Raw genomic sequence first — 20,187 nt, 5'->3', positions numbered from 1 at the left:
CTCTCTGCTCTTTTTCCAAATAGTACCTCTTTCACATCCACTCGAGAAGGCAGAAGCGTAGGACATTGGTTTAATGTCTCAACCAAAAGACAGCACTTAACCTAAGATTGAGAATGTGCAGCATGTCCAGGCATGTTTAATTTCCCTTATTATGGACCATATTGAGGTTCATTGGCTATAATGAACAAACAAGTACATGTCTATCTCTGACCATGGGGCGAACAGTCTATAACACACTCAGTCAACTGTTTCCTCCTATGGTAATATAAATATTTTGTATCTACTTCAGTTGTCTTTTGGCCCAGCTCAGTCTGACTCCAGTCCAATCCTTAGTCAAGGGTCAGTTCAAGAGGGAAACGTCAGCGATGCTGAGAGCTTATCCACTGGTAATGCACCAAGAGAAACAGCGATGGCATCAAAAAGGCAGAATCTCTCTGAAGAGAGTGACAGACCCATTATGGAAACCTTGGCAGCTGCCATGACCACCATAGATAACTGACAGGGGATCAGACTGTTTCCATGGAAAGATCTCAGGATCTTAACCACTGCCTCACAAGGCCTGCTATCACCTCCCTCAAGGACACCCAAAGTGGCAGTACCATGGGCAGATGGGTGGGAAAGTTGCTAGGATTCGGGGCCCAGTGTTCCCATTAAATCCCACACACACACACTGCCAGTTACAGGAAGCCCACTGGAAGCAGGGGAAAGGGAATGGACATCAGGCAGTGAGGTGGTGGTAATTAAGTATTTTTGAAATGCAGTCACTGTTGTGATGTAGGAAAATGCAGCAGCAAATTTGTGCACAGCAAGCTCCCACAAACAGCAATGAGGTCATGACAAGCTCATGTTTTTCAGCGATGTTAATTGAGGGGTAAATATTGACCAGGACACTGGGGAGAACATCCCTACCATTCTTCGAAATAAGGCTTGGGATCTTTTGCACCCACGGGAGAAAGCAGCCAAGACCTCGGATTCATCCAAAAGGCAAAGACGAGAATCCAAGCCCACGATGCAGTGGATGACAGGCACTCAAAGAAATGGCAGGTCAAAGTTCTCTCGGGTGGCTGGCTCTGCGTCACTGTAGATTATGATTTTGAGACAGGATCTTCTGAGATCCTACCTACGAGGGTGGAAACCCTGTCGAATTGCTAAAAAGCCAGCTGCATGCATTGTGTTTGCACAAACATCTCCCACAAACTTTAGCACCATCTCACCAGAGAAACCACAACACTCGAAAGGAAACTACCCAAAACATTTGATATCCACTCCTGGAAGCATCTCTGCCTGTTTATCTGCATTTCTACATCTATCCCATTTCAATATTCATTTCACTTTCTATTCTGCAGATTTCTTTTTATTCTTGAAATGTAATTATTTTCTCCTTCTTGGTTTTAAGCTGTGTGTGTCGTGTGTGTGTACTGTCCGTCTGTCCGTCCCTTGGTTCCATATTCATCAATACCCTCCCTAATGTAGTGATCTATTCTTCTGTTGCACAGTTGGGTTTACCCTCTTCCTCAGGAAGGGGGCAGTCACCCCAACTCCCACCTGCCTCTCCCCAACCACCACCCCACCTCACTGTGGGTCCATCACTGAGCCTGTGGCCTTGGAGTTCCATTGGAGGCACAGTGCGCCGTGTTGTACTAGTTCGCTAGATAAATCCGCCATCCCCTACTCCCCACTCACACTAATCTCCCTCTTATAATTAACCCAAAACGGTGCCAGGAGAAACCACAGAGCACTTTCAGATAGGCCCAACATACATTTTTTTAAATTATTCATTTATGGCATGCGAGTGTCACTGGCTGAGCCAGCATTTATTGCCCACCTCAGCCCTTGAACTGAGCGGCTTGCTCAGCCATTTCAGAGGGCAGGTAAGAACCGACCACATTGTTGGAGTCACGTGTAGGCCAGAGCAGATAAGGATGGAAGATTTCCTTCCCTCGAGGACATTAGTTGACCAGATAGGTTTTTCCCCAACAATTGGGGTCACGAAATGTTCTTGGCAGACAGGATTAAGGAGAATCCCAAGGCATTTTATTCATACTTTAGGAACAAAAGGGTTGTTAGGGAAAAAATCGGACCTCTCAGGGACAAAAGTGGGGACTTATGCTTGGAGCCCAAAGAAGTAGGGGAGATCCTAAATGAATACTTTGCGTCGGTACTCACAAAGGAGAGGGATGTGTTGACTGGGAGTGTCTCGGAGGGGAGTGTTGAACCGTTGGAGAAAATCTCCATTACAAAGGAGGAAGTGTTAGGTTTGTTAGAGAATATAAAGACTGACAAATCCCCAGGGCCTGATGGAATCTATCCAAGGCTGCTCAGGGAGACGAGAGGTGAAATCGTTGGGCCTCTGACGCAAATCTTTGTCTCGTCACTGGACGCAGGTGAGGTCCCAGAGGATTGGAGGATAGCTAATGTGGTCCCGTTATTTAAGAAGGGTAGGAAGGATAACCCGGGTAATTATAGGCCGGTGAGCTTGACGTCCGTGGTGGGGAAGTTGTTGGAGAAGATTCTTAGAGATAGGATGTATGCGCATTTAGAAAGGAATAAACTCATTAACGATAGTCAGCATGGTTTTGTGAGAGGGAGGTCATGCCTCACTAACCTGGTGGTGTTTTTTGAAGAAGTGACCAGAATGGTTGACGAAGGAAGGGCCGTGGATGTTGTCTATATGGACTTTAGTAAAGCGTTTGACAAAGTCCCTCATGGTCGGCTGGTGAAAAAGGTTGGATCTCATGGGATAAAGGGGGAGGTGGCTAGATGGGTGGAGAACTGGCTTGGTCATAGAAGACAGAGGGTGGTAGTGGAAGGGTCTTTTTCCGGCTGGAGGCCTGTGACTAGTGGTGTTCCGCAGGGCTCTGTATTGGGACCTCTGCTGTTTGTGATTTATATAAATGATCTGGAAGAAGGAGTAACTGGGGTGATCAGTAAGTTTGCGGACGACACAAAACTGGCAGGCCTTGCAGATAGTGAGGAACATTGTCAGAGGCTACAGAAGGATATAGATAGGCTGGAAATTTGGGCAAAGAAATGGCAGATGGAGTTCAATCCTGATAAATGCGAAGTGATGCATTTTGGTGGGAATAATGTAGGGAGGAGCTACACGATAAATGGAAGAACCATAAAGGGTGTAGAGACGCAGAGGGACCTGGGTGTGCAAGTCCACAGATCTTTGAAGGTGACGTCACAGGTGGAGAAGGTGGTGAAGAAGGCATATGGCATGCTTGCCTTTATAGGACGGGGCATAGAGTATAAAAGTTGGGGTCTGATGTTGCAGATGTATAGAACGTTGGTTCGGCCGCATTTGGAATACTGCGTCCAGTTCTGGTCGCCACACTACCAGAAGGACGTGGAGGCTTTGGAGAGAGTACAGAGGAGGTTTACCAGGATGTTGCCTGGTATGGAGGGGCTTGGTTATGAGGAGAGATTGGGGAAACTGGGGTTGTTCTCCTTGGAAAGACGGAGGATGAGGGGAGACTTAATAGAGGTGTATAAAATTATGAAAGGCATAGATAGGGTGAACGGTGGGAAGCTTTTCCCCGGGTCGGTGGTGACGTTCACGAGGGGTCATAGGTTCAAGGTGAAGGGGGGGAGGTTTAACACAGATATCAGAAGGACATATTTTACACAGAGGGTCGTGGGGGCCTGGAATGTGTTGCCGGGCAAGGTGGTGGAGGCGGACACACTGGGAACGTTTAAGACTTATCTAGACAGCTATATGAACGGAGTGGGGAATGGAGGGATACAAAAGAGTGGTCTAGTTTGGACCAGGGAGCGGCGTGGGCTAATTGTTCTTTGTTTCTCGTTTCAAGGCTTCATTCTATGATCATCTTGCTGGTGCCAGTACAGAGCGAGACTGCGGATAGTTGGGAACCTGTCTCGGGGGCAGGGAATTCAGATGGTGTTCGTAAAGCAGAAGTGGAAATGAATAGGGTTGGGAAGCATTTTCTGATCAGGGCCAGTGTGATCTCCTCGACTCGTTTCGATCGCCACAGGGGGTCGGAGAGGAATTTCCCAGATTTCTTTTCCCCATATTGGCCCTGGGGTTTTCACTCTGGGTTTTCGCCTCTCCCTGGAGATCACATGGTCTGGAATGGGGGGGTGGGGGTGAGTTAATAGGTTGTGATGAACAAAGCATCGTAGCTGTGAGGGACAGCACGGTGGATAGGATATTGGTATGTAGATAGGCTGGAAAATTGGGCGGGGATCCTGGATTCAGGATTCAATCCTGGACCGGGGAGCGGCGCGTGCTTGGAGGGCCGAAGGGCCTGTTCCTGTGCTGTATTGTTCTTTGTTCTTTGTTCTAATTGACAACAGTTTCATGGTCATCATTAGGATTTTAATTCCAGATTTTATTGGATTCAAATTTCACCTTCTGCCATGGTGAGATTCAAACATGGATCCCCAGAGTATCGACCTGGGTCTCTGGATTATTTTTTTCTTAAGCTAGGAATAATTAGAATTACTAACCATCTGGATCATCCTAGGGAGTCTCCTGGAGTTGCTGATTAATCTTGTGGACACTAATGTAAGTAAAGTAGAGGAAAATTTATAGAGGCATTAAAAGAAATGTTTCTTTCATTTTCTTTGAGTACATTTCTTTATTCGTTATCCAAATATTGTAGAGAGGAATGGGATGTTTGACTGGGTGAGGCAGTTGAAGGTGGGATAAAATCTCCAGGAGCATGTTGAGCCAACGCTGGGAATAGTTAGGAACAACTATTCGTAAAAGCAGTGCCAAAGAGCTTCCGGCTTAGTGAGCACTCTCCGTCATCTCTTCAGATACATGAGATGCGAACTGAGCCCTGAATTTTTTTTATTTAATAGATTAATTGATCTATTTCCTCATGGGAGGGCAGTAACACTAAGCCAGTGAATGTGGCTCAAAATTACATTCACTGAGCGAATCACGATCATGTTCATCTGTGATGCCCTCAGTAGTTGAATAGTCTGCCAACACTCACCATCATGTGAAAAACAGACACCTGGGCCATTGAGAAGGAAGTCTCTTCGCTCAATTCCTGAGCTGGGAATCCCCATGTAGGAGTTAGGCTTTCACTGGGTTTGGTTGCTATAGGCCTCAGTTACTCCTTCCAGAGAGAAACTCAAATTCCATTTTCTTTTCAGTATTTAAATACTATGAAATTTGTGAAAGAACAGCTGGGGCTGAAGAGGACAATGGCAGTTTCAAAATTTTCAGAGATAAATTTAGCAGAGCTAAGTGTGTTCAGGGGAATTCCAGACTCTCACAAAATTATCAGGCCAGTTTTGGTAAAGTATTTAAAACAGGACTGTTCTTTTCACTCAATATCCTCCCAGAAAAGTGTTTTTAAACAGATTCAAGATGAAAAAAACAAATCTTTGAACCAAGCAAAGGAATAGATGGTAACAGAGTTAGTTCCTCACAGTGCTGTCTGGGAAATTATCTGAAGGTGTTGTATGGCGTTGGCAGGGGCCTTATATAGAATAAAATGTTCAACAGAAGAGTTTCAGAGCCTGCAGTTTGCTCTGTCAGTCAATTCAAGCAGTGCTAAGCAGCACCTTAATTTATTTGTTCCATATCCCTCTAACCAACTAAAATCCAGCAATATTGGTCTTGAAAGCTCCAATTGACTCAGCATCTGCAACCTTTCAGGGCAAAGTTCAACATTTCAGCTTGTATGTGAAAATGTACTTCCTGATTTTGCTCTCGAATGGCTCTATTTTTAAGGTTATGTCCCCTTTGTTCTTTATTCTCCCACCAAAGAGTTTTTTTTCTGTATCTAACCTGATCAAGTTATTTTATCCTTTAAACTCCTCAATCAATCACATTTCCATCTCCTAATCTCAAGGGAATACAGGATAAATGTATGCATAATTTAACCCCCTGAGCCCCAGTTTCATTCTGATGATAACCCCTAAAGACCAAGATATCCTTCCTGAGGATGTGATGCCCAGAACTGAATGCAGATGATGTCTGAGCAAGCTAATTGAAGAAGAACATCCACCCTGTTTTTCCCAGCCTCCTCAAGATAGTGCCTAACCATAGGATCCCTACATTGCAGAAAGAGGCCATACAGTCCATCGTGTCAGCACCAACTCTCCAAAAGAGCATCCCACCCCCTAATCCCTACCCTCCCATCCCTATCCCTGCACATTTACCAAGGCCAATCCACCTAACCTGCACATCTTTGGACTATAGGAGGAAACCGGAGCACCCAGAGGAACCCACATAGACACAAAGAGAAAGTGCAAACTTCATACAGTCTGCCAAGGCCGGAATTGAACCTGGGTCCCGGTCACTGTGAGGCAGCAGTGCTAACCACTGTGCCACTGTAATAATGGCAAATGTTGTGTTTTGAGTCTACACACATTGATGTTGTGGCAATACATGTCTTCTTTCATCAACTCCAGGGAGGTAGTGGTGTAGTGGTATTGTCACTGGGCTAGTATTCGAGAGAACCAGGCTCAAATCCCACAGCAGATGGTTTGAATCCAACAAAATTCTGGAATTAAATGAGTTATAATGACCATGAAACTATTGTCATAAAACCCATCTGGGTCACTAATGTCCCTTCGGAAAGGAAATCTGTTGTGTTCACAGCAATGTGGTTCACTCTTAAATGCCCTCTGGGATGACAGGGCAATTCATTCATCCCACATCCAATAAAAAACTCATGCCATAGTCATCAATATGACAGACCCCTGTATCCTGTAGCACAGTTGTACAGCTCAAAGCTCACCCCCCCAGATATAAGTCAAGCTTGGAATAGAAGCATATTTTTCAGTTCAATTGCACACCATCCAATGCCGAGCAATAACCTCTAATACAATATTGGAGAGCCTGGGTATAGGTTAGAATGCATAGAAGCAGGTTAGTCAACCCAGATCTGCTGACAGTGGCAGCGAAATTGATTTCAATCATTCTTTTGTACAGCAGGTAGGGTAGAAATTCACATATCTACCCTCCCTATTATCAGTGTATTGATGGGCCAGCGCTGCAAGAACTGGAGCTTTCAAGGTAGATCCTTAAACTTTTGTGGTCTTTCTCAGTCTGTCCAATCAGAGAGGCACCCAACGTTGGAATATTTGGCTGACTGGGTTAGAAGAATGTGGGTGGAGTCCACTGTATATAGCAGTCACAAGCCTTTCAAACAAAATACCAGTAAGTAACCACAAGAAGCTAATTTGAATGCTCAAAACACACCCAAGCCTGTTCAGACTTCTGGTGAGCTTCAAGTACCTTTCAAAATTTAAACTGGTGACAGAATACTGGTAAAATTCATCATTCTTCGTTTTAAATCAAGTTACTAGTTCCAGCCTTCCTGCTGGGTGGTTCAACACCAGAACATTTAACATTCCAGTTCTGCAGAGGCAACTTAGTTCTGTTGCGTCAGAAGCAATGCACATAGGCCTTACACTTCCTCATATTACGGGGCTTCTCAATGAGGCGCCAGTTTTTGTTGTCCATCCGAAGGGTTCGCTGATTTTCAGGGAGCCAACAGGGGCATCAGTTTACTTCAAATTTGTAGATTGTATTAAAGCAGCAAAAACAATTCTACCATCCAACTGTACCACCTACCCCAATGCCTTCTCCCTTTACACAGTGCAGCTTTCCAGCTTTACGGGTTTGGGATCGTGCTGTGCCATCCTAGCAACAAATGTGTCAGCAATTTCCTATGAATTCCCCTGTCCACTATTTTAACAATTCTTTAACCCACAGCTTACATTGAATAATGGACAAAAGATTTGCATACGGACACAGTTTCAACCCACATATATTTCCTTCCAAGTAACACTGTTACATAATGTGGCAGACATTGTCATGTGGGTGCACTCTAAATGCGTTTTCTCATATGCACGCAAAAGCTCACTTCCACCGACTCCTTATAAACTGAAATGTGGCCATGTGCACATAGTTACCTGAGGTAACAAGTCACAATGAGACATACACTGGAAATAAAATCATTATCACCAACAACTCAGGACCTCTCCAACTGACAGGCTGTATGACTCAGACTATAAACTACAAATCAGATTTATTCAAAATCAAGGCTAAGACTAGCAGACATTACTTAACTCGCAGTTTGTGCGTGTGGTATATATGATAAAATATCTTGAAGCTCTATATGGGGGATGGTGGTGGAGTGGTAATGTCACTCATTACCTGGGGACTTTTTTTCAAATCATAGAATCCCTACAGTGCAGGAGGAGGCCATTTGGTCCATCGACACTATATCAACTCTCTAAGAAGTCTCACAACAACAGGTTAAAGTCCAACAGGTTTATTTTGTAGCATGAACTTTTGGAGTGCTGCCCCTTCATAGGCGAGAGACATTGCTGGACTTTAACCTGGTGTTGTGAGACTTCTTACTGTGCCTACCCCAGTCCAATGCCGACATCTCCACATCACATCGACTCTCAGACAGAGTATTTTACCCAGATCCACCCTGCCCCATTCCCATAACCCCATGCATTTACCCCGCTAATCCCCCTAACCTACACATCTTGGGATAGAAACATAGAAAAACTACAGCACAAACAGGCCCTTCGGCCCACAAGTTGTGCCAAACACATCCCTACCTTCTAGACCTACCTATAACCCTCCATCCTATTAAGCTCCATGTACTCATCCAGGAGTCTCTTAAAAGATCCTATTGAGTTCGCCTCCACTACCCCTGACGGCAGCCGATTCCACTCACCCACTACCCTCTGTGTGAAAAACCTACCCCTAACATCTCCCCTGTACCTACCCCCCAGCACCTTAAACCTGTGTCCTCTCGTAGCAGACATTTCCACCCTGGGAAAAAGCCTCCGAGAGTCCACCCGATCTATGCCTCTCAACATCTTATAGACCTCTATTAGGTCTCCTCTCATCCTTTGTCTCTCCAAGGAGAAAAGACTGAGCTCCCTCAGCCTATCCTCATAAGGCATGCCACTCAATCCAGGCAACGTCCTTGTAAATCTCCTCTGCACTAAGGGGAAATTCAGCATGGCCAAACCAACTAACCTGCACATCTTTGAACTGAGAGGAAACCCACGCAGACACAGGGAGACTCCACAACTGTTACCAGAGGCTGGAATTGAACCCAGGTCCCTGGCACTGTGAGGCAGTGTGCTAACCATTATGCCACCACAGCAACTGGTGAAATTTCAATTCAATTAATAAATCTGGAATATAAAGCTAGTTTCAGTAATGGTGACCATAAAACTATCAATTGTCATGAAAACCCATCTAGTTCATTAACGTCCTTTCAGGAAGGAAATCTGCCATCTTTACCTAGTCTGACCTACATGTGACTCCCAACCCACATCAATGTGGTTGACTCATAACTGCCCTCTGAAACTGCCGAGCAAGCCACCCCAAGTTTAAGGGCAATTAGGGATGGGCAATACATTCTGGCTTTCCCAGTGAGGCCCACATCCCATCAAAGAGTAAAAGAAAGTAAGTGGATATTCACAGAGTTCCACTTAGCCACTGCTTGTCAAGTGACGCAACAAGAGTGTTATTGAAAAAACCTTAACATGGGGTAAAATTATACCCCTTTGAAGACTGAACTGAGGCAAAGAAAAACCCAGTCTCCTTCAGAATTAGATGTAGCTATAGATCACAAATAGGTTTCAAAATCAATGGTGAAATGTCCCGATAGGTTTTCCTGATGTAATGTACACTCCTGTGAAACAAGGTAACTTTACCATAGTGGCAACACCAGACCTACTTATTCAGGGTACAGTTGAGTTCCCTGACACAACAGTTGTGGAGACAGGCAGATATCCACAGCTCGGAGTAATACTTCCTAATACTCAGGTGAAGATTGTGGCTAGCACCTAAATAAACTGTCTACCTGGACAGAGATCATTCATCTTGTTTCAAAGCAGCATTGAAAGTGCAAGTATTGAGGGAGCTCCGCATCGGTGGAGGTGCCATTAACCTGAGACTCTGATTGCTTTCTCAAGAGGACATTTCAGGTCCTGTGGCACTAAGGAGCAGGGGAATTGTTCAAGTGATGCAATTTTGAAGTGTAGTAACTGTTCTAATGTGGGAAATGTGACAGCCGTTTACAACAGTTTATGCACAACAAGCTCCCACGAACAGTGTGATAATGACCCAAATTACCTATTTTAGTGATGTGGATTGAGGGATTAATGTTGGGACAGGAGAGAGGAAAAAAACCCTCCTATGTTCTTAATGCCATGGAATGCCACTTGAGGGGGCAGACAGACCACTGCTACAAACTCTCTTACCAAAGACAGCACCTCCGACCGTGCAGCACTCTCTCGGTATTCACTGAGGCGCCAGTCTGCATTTTGCAATCTCTCTCGTGGGACTCTCAACCATCAGAGCCACTGATTCCGAGTGAGTGATCGCCGGCTAGGTGGTCTGATACAGAAAAACCCGATAGATGTCCGCACAATTACCGTCAAGTATTCTGCCCTGCAACCACATCCTGATGTCCCCAGGGTAGCATTTACACCGTGAGGGAGGGATGAAGCCCACCAACTGAACAAATACACACACACACACACACACAGCGAGCAGTGGGCACAAAATAACCTCGGGCAGGTAACCGAAAGTGAAAGAAACATCTCGCGATGAATTTCACTGAAGTGGCCCCAGAGTTACTTGTAAACAAGAATATAATCCGCAAATAAATATTACCCCTAACAACCCCCTCCCCTCCCCTCCCCACCTTCACCAGCAACGCCAGGAGGGGAGAGGGGATCCACCAAGAGTGCCAATTACCCACGGGGGGGCAACTAAAATATTGAGGGTCAGTCTGTTGCAGTGGGAATTGGGACTTCCTCATTTGAAATGGTGGGTGAGAGTTGTCCTGCAGAGTGTCTGATCTCCATGTAACAGTTCAGAGAAAGGCACAGCAGTTTCTGTACTTACTGGAATAAGACAGGGCAGCAGGAGAAAGCTCAGGGAATCCATTCTCCCCAGGATGTGTCTGCCAGCTCTCAGAGCAGGCGTCCCCCTCTTCAATACTTCCGCCTCCACTCTGCTGGGGGTGGTGGTTAATGATATCTTTGCTCTCTCTCTTGCACCATCCCAGCCAGCTTTCACAGAGCGACTCTGAGGTTTTGTTTTGCAGCCACCGGAATCGAGCTGCAGAAGAGATCAACCCCCTTTTTTAAAAAAACGGAACACACCCCCTTCGCAATGGACAGTGGCCCAGGGCGCAGACTGAGCACAGAGCAGCTGCGTCTGCTTTCTCCAGCTGTGTCACCAGCCCCACTGCCACAGACCATGTAAATTGAGTTTGTGTCTTTATAAGCTCTGTTTGTGAACAGAATTCCCACTCACCTGAAGAAGGGGCTTAGAGCTCCGAAAGCTTGTGTGGCTTTTGCTACCAAATAAACCTGTTGGACTTTAACCTGGTGTTGTTAAACTTCTTACAGACCATGACAGCAGGGAGGGACAAACGTGCCAATATATTGGGGCAGCCAGTTACATTTCTGTAGCGCCTTGGCAGCTTTCCATACTACGCCCCTCGCCTGCTCCCATTCCCGTGGCAGGCTGAGCAGTAAAATGGTGGGTTAATGCTGGGCTAATGTTCCAAATCTGGGATCACCCAGATGCAAAACACAGATGCTGGCCAGTATTGTACGACCTCATTCAGGCTAGGCTCATAAAATCCTGCCCGAGGCCAATGGAGAATTCCATCCTGCGAGCCACGCCTATCCCAATTCGAGGATGGACGTGCCAGTAAAGTTTCCGCTGTTGTCAGACCTGCTGAGATTTTCCAGCATTTTCTGTTTTTATTTCAGATTCCAGCATCCACAGTATTTTGCTTTTCACAGAATCCTCACAGTGCAGAAGGAGGCCATTCGGCCCATCGAGTCTGCACCGACCACAATCACACCCAGGCCCTATTCCCGTAACCCCTCATATTTACCCTCCTAATCCTCCTGACACTAGGGTTAATTTAGCTTGGCCAATCAACCTAACCCGCACATCTTTGGACTGTGGGAGGAAACCGGAACACCCGGAAGAAACCCACACAGACATGGGGAGAATGTGCAAACTCCACACAGACAGTGACCCAAGGCTGGAATTGAACCCCAGTCCCTGGCGCTTGTGAGGCATCACAGTTAACCACTATGCCACCTTAGTGGGAAACAGTGCAGCCAGTTTATATAGCACAGCTCACAGCAATGAGATCATGTCACAATTGTCCCCTGATTTAATATTGGCCAGGATATTGGTGAGAACACTCCTATTCTTTGAAATAATGCTGCGGTCAATTTTGTATGTCCATCTGAAAGGGAAAATCTTGTCTTCAAAAGGTGGCACATCCCTCTATAGGGGGAACACTGGGGAAACTTTTGTGTTCTTCATTGACTAGTGCCATGAAATCTTTCAACTGAACTAATTTATTATCTAATCTGAAAGAAAGCACACCCAAGCCTGCAGCATTCCCTCAGTACCCTACACCACAGTCTTGGTCTAGATTATTTCCTCAAAACTCTGGGGGTAGGGTTTGAACCCATGATCTCCTGACTCACCGGATAATCAAGTCACGCTACCAATTGAGCCATTCAGTAAAAGAGTCCTTGCTGGATTATAATGAAAGTGCCCGATTTCTTGAACAAGAAGCAATTTCATTTCGAAGAACCAAGCTTTCCAATCCCTCTCCCTGATCCTCCGTGTCCCCCACCCAGCCCTTTATGAATCATTTTCAGTTTCATTTCCTGTTGCTCCATTTGCAGCTCAGGGAAATATGAGGAAGCTAGTTCTCTGTTAACTTCCAGACCACATGTTTATCTTTCCAATTCCCAAATACAGCCGAGTAAATCCCCCACATGGATTACAGATCTTAGATGTGTAACACATGCAGTGTCGTCACCAGCAGCTTTGATTAGGTTGCAGCAAAAAGCATTTAAAGCACAACTGTGCATCAATTCAGGGTCCCCTATTCAATGCATTAATAAGAATGAGGCATTGCTTTGGGAATTTCACAAGGAATGTTTTTAATTCAGTTATTTCCTTCCACTCTTCTTCAGGGCTATAAGTCCAAGGCTCCAACAACTTCACTGGTACTGGTTCAATGATTCCTTTTGTCTGAGTCTAGACTACTCAATTAATATTGGCAAGTTATTCAACTTTGGAAGGCATCACAGCTGGACTTTGAGCCTGAGTACGTGGCCTTTGAGCCAGAGTACTCCAGTGCTGGGGGCCCTGAGCAGAGGGACACCGAAGCCTTCTGCAGTAGATCAGCTAATATGATGCCAACTAAGGATCCAGACTGGGATCTCCTAATCTCTGTGGCTCAGTATCACATCATGGAGAATATTTACTTACTAAACTATCAAGGAAAGAGACTTTGTAAAGTGACCCATCAGGACTAAAATGAAACAGGAAAGGGTGGAAATAGCATTGGTGGAGAGCAGAACAGAGTTAATGCTTCAGGTTAATGATGGTTTATCAGAATAGGAAGATGTTTACTTGGATGACCCCAGGTACGGAGGAACTGCCATATGAGGAAAGATTAAACAGGTTGGGTCTGTACTCCTTGGAGTTCAGAAGAATGAGAGATGATTTGATTGAAACATATAAGATACTCAGGGGCTTAGACCAAGGTAAATCTTGGGAGGATGTTTCCAATCATGGAAGAGTGTAGGACCAGAGGGCATAGTTGCAGAATAAGAGAGTGCTCATTTAAGATGGATTTGAGGAAGATTTTTTTCTCTTAAAGAATGGTGGATCGTTGGAATTCTTTACCGCAGGAAACTGTGGAGGCTGAGTATTTGAATATTTTCAAGGTTGAGATGGATAGGTTTGTAATCATTAGGGAAATTAAGGGTGACAGAGAAAAAGCAAAAAAGTGGACTTAGTGAGTATTAGATCTGCCATGATCTTATTCAATGGCCGACCAGGTTGGAAGGGCTGAATATCCTACTCCTGTTCCTACTTCTTGTGGCTTTATGGTCTTTGGAGCTGAATAGTTTTTAAATAAGTACAAAAAACAAGGGGAGAAGGGAGGAAAGAACAAAGGAGAAAGGTCTGTAATGGAGGGAGGGTCGGAGAGATTAAATGACAAAAAGGACGATGGTGCAAGGCAAAAAATAATGAGACGAGCTGCGAAATAAAAGGGAGTCCAGAGGAGGTGTAAATAGTTACAGCAGAATAGGAGTGGACGAGGGAAGCATGTGAAATTTAACAAAGAGATGGTTCCCTTGGCCCAGGAATGTAGGAAGGTAGTTAGCTATGCCTCTGGAGTATGAAATATCCAATTAACCAACCACCCAGGCTGAGGTTTGATCTTCAGTGTTTGATGGATATTTCCACCAGGGCAATACCTGGAACATACAAACAGCCTCAGGCCGCCAAGGCCTCTGAGAATGGGATCAGGACTGGACTGTGTTGTCCTTCATGGTACCGGTCGTATAGGTGAAGAATAGTCACTTAGCTGAGACAACAGAGGGCTACCTGGACACGTGGCTGCACATCACAGTAAAAACACAGCACCTTCAGGAGGGATAGAAAAACAACACTAAATATCCAGTTTTATACTCGCTCATCAGCTAGTTTAGATTTATTAAGTAGCATTCAAGAGGGAAAATCTGTCATAAGTGGAAAATATGTTTTAGGAATAGTCAGACTATTTTGAACATTTTTTATAGAAAGTAAATCATACTAGATTTAGTCACCAGCTTGATTTTGATACATTGGCTGCAACGTTCAGAACCCAACTTTCAGTGGTAGCTGTGGTTCCGTGATTCTGCTCTTGCCTGTCAGTCGGAGGGTTGTGGGAACAAGTTCCACCCCAGAAAATTCAGCACAAAATGTAAGATGACTGTGGTCATTGCCCTTTTAAGGATTAATCTGTAAAGTAAGGGCGACATGACCTAGGGAACCAATTGGGGAGGATGCTGGGGATCACCCTGTTAAGCAGGGCTTGCTGTTCCACAACCTTCTCGGGAGCTGGCTGCAGCCACAGGCTTTACCTCTAAATAAAGGTGCTGTTGTTTTTCACTTAACTGGTGAACAAGAATTATTACATTGGCGATGTGGGTAAACGCAAACCTCAAACTGTGAATATACAGTTTCCGTTGAAGTTGGGACAAAGAAGAGTAATTACAAAAATGCCCCTATTTGAATGGATAGAACCTATTGATGCCTCCATGAAGGGCTTGACATGATACATAGAGTATTTGGGCTATTACTTTCAGCTAGCAGAATAGAGGAGGAGGGGAGAGAAAGGCAATCTTGAGTGTGTGTGCTACCTAGGCTTACAAGTTGCTTTACAGTCTGAGAACCCCAAGGACGTCCAACTCCAAGTCATTAAGTGAGATCCTTAAATTGATAGTCATATGTCCATCTGAAACCATTGGTCGTATTGCAGAGATTTAAGTTTAATTCAAAGGGGAGAGCCCCAGGAGAAACTATTGTGACTTATATCATCAAGTTGGAGCAAATCTCAGACCGTTGTAATTTGGAGCCACTTTGAATGAAATGCTGCAGGACAAATTAGTCTGTGGGATGAATAATGAGGCTATTCAATGGAAGTTACTTGCAGAGGCAGATATAAATTTTATGCGAGAGTTGGAGATAGAGTTGGAGATAGTGCTGGCAATGGAGAGAACTGAAAGGGTACACAAGAGTTACAAAGCATACAAAATGGCGTCATTCACCAGTTAGAGCGGTAACTTGCGGTCAGCACTGGTGCCAAAAACGAAAATGTAGTAGTGAGTAAGAAGTGAATTCAGCTAGAAATAAAACAAGAAGATTTAGAAGAGGAAATCAATTGGCAAAGATTGAAGCAGAATGTTACCATTATGGAGGTAAATACTCTCCTGAATCCTGCAGGTATAAAGAGGCTGAATGTTTCTCTGTTACTGGAAAACCATTTAAGGGATCAGCGCAGTAGCCGATTAAGTAGTGTCACAAATATATAATATGGAAGAAGCAAGCACCAACATTTTACACCCTGTTTAATGTGAAAGCAAACAAGATAGTCCCCATTACTGTAGGGCTCCAGATAAATGGAAAGCCTCTTAAGAATTAGATATTGGGGCATCTGCTGCTGTGATATGCATACATTTCAGTATTTGAGAGAATGAGCCCAGTCAATGAATTTAGCAAAGTTAACAACTTATACAGGAAAAGCCAGAAAAATAATGGGCATGACACAACCGTCCCTGTAAGCTGTGGGCGACAGTCTGTCCAGCTCCCAATAATAATAGTGTCAGGTGAAGGACAAAGCTTTCTGGGCCACAATGGCTTGAGGAAATCAAATCAAATTGGACCAAAACTTTCCAAGTGCGGGAAGAAGTACCATCTCAAACTGATGAAGAAATATGAGAGCACCTTCTGTGACAAGATATGCAAGATAAAAGGCCTGCATGCGAAGATCAATGTGAATCCAGAGGCAACCCCTTGATATTTTAAGACCATTCCAGTACCGTATGCTTTATTAAAAAAGGTGGATACTCTCTGAATGAAAGAGATTGGAAGAACTGGGCATTATCCAGCCAGTTCAGTTTGTAGCAGCACCCAGAGTTCCCCTGTTGGAGCCAGACAAGATTGTTCACCTTTGTGGGGACTACAAGTTAACAGTTAATCAGACTGCCCAACTGAATAAATATCCAATCTCAAAGATTGAAGACCTGATGGCAAAGCTAGCTGGAGGTCAATCTTATGCATAGCTGCACATGGCTCATGCAGATCAGCAACTTGAATTAGATGGCACTTCTCGAGGTTATGTCACGATAAACACGCACAATGGTTTGTTCCAGCATACATGCCTGCCCTTCGGTGTGTTGTCAGCAGGTGCAATTTTCCAGAGGACAATGGAGCGTCTGCTGCAGGGGCTGCCATGAGCTGTGGTAAACCTTGATGATGTTCTCATAACTGAATCAACAGAAGCCGAGAACCTAACTAACTTAGAGGAGATGCTAAAGAGATTTCAAGAAGCTGGAGTTCACCTCAAGAGGGAGAAATGTAGTTTTCAAGCCACGAGGTAACCTATCTGGGGTACTGTGTAGATGTACAAGGATTACACCCCATGGAAGACAAGGTGGGAGCCATAAAGGAGGCACCGGCCCCAAAAAACACATCTGAGCTCCAGTCATTTTTAGGAATGGTGAATTACTATGCATGTTTTGTTACCGAATTTGTTGACATTATTGGCCCCCTTGTTTATGCTGTTAAAGAAACACCAGCATTAGTTTTGGAAAGGAAAGAAGCTTTTAACAGAGTTAAGCAATTGCTGCATTCTTCAAACTTTTTAATGCATTTTGACCAGTCTAAGAAATTGGTACTAACCTGTGATGCCTCTCCATATATCGTTGGTGCAATGTTGTCCAATGACGTGAGCGACGGATCTGAAAGGCTAATAAGCTATGTCTCGAGAACGCTCTCAGAAGCCAGAAAAGGTGGCTCACAAATTGAGAAAGGAGAATTATCAACAGTTTTTGGTGTCAAGAAATTCCACCAGTATTTGTGTGGTAGGCACTTCACCATTGTTTCTGATCACAAACCACTTTTGGTTTTTTTTTAAGGAGACAAGGCTATTCCGCCAATCATATAGGCAAGAATTTAACGTTGTGTGTTAATCCTCTCTGTCTATGAATGTACCTTCAAGCACCAACCTGGAACACACATAACGAATGTGGATGCGCTAAGTCACTGAACTTTGCAAGAGATTGTTGCATCTCACCCAAATCTTCCTTTTTTTGTTTCTTTCTCCATTGAAACCCCGTCACAAACCAGCCTTGAACTCACAGATAAAATTCTGAGACTTAGATCTAGCTCCCAAGACCCATGTTGAACAAAGGGCAGCAAGATTCCGCTACTGGACTCGGTCTATCGCAATCTAATCGCTCCAGCCCTGGCTTTATGCTGCTCTTGAAGGTCTCTTTAAATTATTTTGTCGGATCATCTTTTTCTTCCATCTGGTGGTGTCTATTTTACTGTCATTCGGTGGGACAGGTTTGGGAACGAAAACCATGTCCTGTCAGCCTCAGTCCTCTCTGTCATGATATCCTGCAAGAGTCTCTGATCAGTCCTCTTTAATAATTCTTCATTAGTGCTACCTCTCCATATGATGCCACGATCTTATGTAAGCAACGTTGGTGAAAGATGTCCAACTTTGCTCTTCCCTTCCATGTCACGTTGAGATAGTTTGCAGTTGATATCACTACGGATAAGTAGCTTTTAAACTTTATGGCCATGTAGTTGGTGTTGGCTGCACAGTCTGTGTGGAGCTGCAGGAAGACCGATGCTGCTTTGCCCATTCTGGGGAACATCAATCTCCACATGGCCCTCCCTGGAGATGTAACTTCCGAGTGAGGAAAATGTTTGATTTTCTCGATGTTCTGTTGCCCGATGGTGTTGGGAGAGCCTCGTTACCATGCAGTCAACATTGTCTTTGTCTTCTTGCAGCTGATGTGTAACCCAACCTTGGCATCGCTGCTCTCGAGACTGGTGACCATGTCTTGGAATGCGTGCGATTGTTTGGCCAGAAAGGCGATGTCAACTGCGGAATCCAGGTCTGTCAACCGGTGGTGTTGCCACAGGATGTCAAAGTCTGCACTCACCATCGCTTTCCTCATGATGAAATCAATAACCAAGAGGAAAATGGGGTGAGTATGCAACCTGCGGTACTCCTGTGCTGATTTTGACAGAGTCCATGGTACCCATGCTGACACAGGAGTTGGAGTCATGATATAAGGTTTTGAAGATGTTAAAATGCTGCTCTGGGATGCTGTGCTGTCTTGCCATGTACCAGAGTGACTGTCGATGGATGCTGTTGGAAGACCTCTTTAAATCAGTGATGATGTGGAGATGCCGGCATTGGACTAGGGTAAGCACAGTAAGAAGTCTCTCAACACCAGGTTAAAGCCCAACAGGTTTATTTGGAATCATGAGCTTTCAGAGCGCTGCTCCTTCAGCCCACTTACCTGATGAAGGAGCAATGCTCCGAAAGCTCGTGATTCCAAATAAACCTGTTGGACTTAAATCAGTGAAGTTGATAACAAATGGCTTCTGATACTGCAGTCTCTGTTGTTCTTGTGTAAAGATCTGTGATCGACATGATCATAGCATAGGAACCTGCCTATTCTTCACAAAGGGTACCGTCTACTTCTGTTTTCAGTCTGTCTTGAATTTGATCTAAAGTAATTCTATACAGGTGCACACACCCTCAAAAGGCACCCAATACCCATTCAGTAAAATGAGCACAATTTCTGCGTGGAGGCTTCCTCCTCCGGTCTTCTGCTCTCATCCCCTGAAAATGCTGATTGGTGCTGCTGTACAGTTCCTCAGCCATCAGCACTGTCCTGGCACCTCACTCAACACTCACTCTTGAAGAGACATCATTAACAGGCTATTCAACTGCGGGAGTGACAGGAATCATCGCAGTCAATCCTGATGCTTTCCTCACTTTACACTCACACACCCATACACACTTTCCACTAAGACATTAACCAGATAAAGGATGAAAAGCAGAAAGTGCTGGAAATACTCAGCTAGTCCAGCAGCATCTGTGGAGAGAGAAACAGAGTTAACATTTTGAGTCAATTATGACCCTTCTTCAGATCGGGATTAGAAGTGGATAAAGAAATCCAGCTGAACATCCCTCCCCTTCCCAATTGAGTGGGACAGATGGCGGAGAGGAGGATAAATCAGGAAATTCTGGTACCCAGTCAACTTCTTGACAAACACCAGGTTACCAATTGAAGCCGTAACCCGTTGGTCGGTGCTCAGTCCCACGTTTACATGTGAGGTACTCATTTCTTGAACTATTCAGGGAAAGACAGACAGCAAGATTATCCTAACCTTCTTAAATCAAGTAAAAAACAGACAGGAGGAATGTCACCCACTCTCTTTTTAATACATCAATAAAAAAATGGCACAAATGCACAGCAATTGTTTTCTGTGAGAATTGGATGTAGCACCATGAGTAATGCGATGAGCTAGGTCAAAGTTGCTTATTCTGGCTGGTCATATTCCTGGAGGTTCCACGACATGATCTCCCAAATCCAATCACCCACCAATGAAACACCCTGGTTTCCCATAGTCAATACTTCGTGAATGAAGGAAAGATTAAAAATCACCATTGGTGAGATTCTCCGGCCTTCCAGCCCCATGCTTCTGGCATGTTGTTTGCTAGCGGTGGGATTCTCTGGTCTCGCCACTGTCAATGGGAATTCCGTTTGACATCATCCCACATTGGCGGGAAACCCATGGGCAGGGCTGCG

The 20,187-nt window shown here is 44.7% G+C and overlaps 1 protein-coding gene across 2 annotated transcripts in view; it reads right to left on the bottom strand.

The window, feature by feature from the left end:
* Nucleotides 1-11,080, bottom strand: part of LOC144508455 (tumor necrosis factor receptor superfamily member 5-like) — a 61,970-nt gene extending 50,890 nt beyond the window's left edge. The window contains exon 1 of one of the 2 annotated variants that reach the window (XM_078236384.1): nt 10,874-11,080. In XM_078236384.1, coding sequence (XP_078092510.1) covers nt 10,874-10,915 — 42 coding nt within the window. In that variant the 5' untranslated portion in view covers nt 10,916-11,080. The remainder of the gene's footprint in view (nt 1-10,873) is intronic. The other variant, XM_078236386.1, reaches the window with a different exon arrangement.
* Between the last annotated feature and the right edge of the window lie 9,107 nt (nt 11,081-20,187).

The sequence above is a fragment of the Mustelus asterias genome, chromosome 20, assembly GCF_964213995.1.
Source record: "Mustelus asterias chromosome 20, sMusAst1.hap1.1, whole genome shotgun sequence".
Classification (NCBI taxonomy): domain Eukaryota; kingdom Metazoa; phylum Chordata; class Chondrichthyes; order Carcharhiniformes; family Triakidae; genus Mustelus; species Mustelus asterias.
Note: the sequence above shows the minus strand (reverse complement) of the source record. Positions and strands in the feature narration are given on the sequence as shown.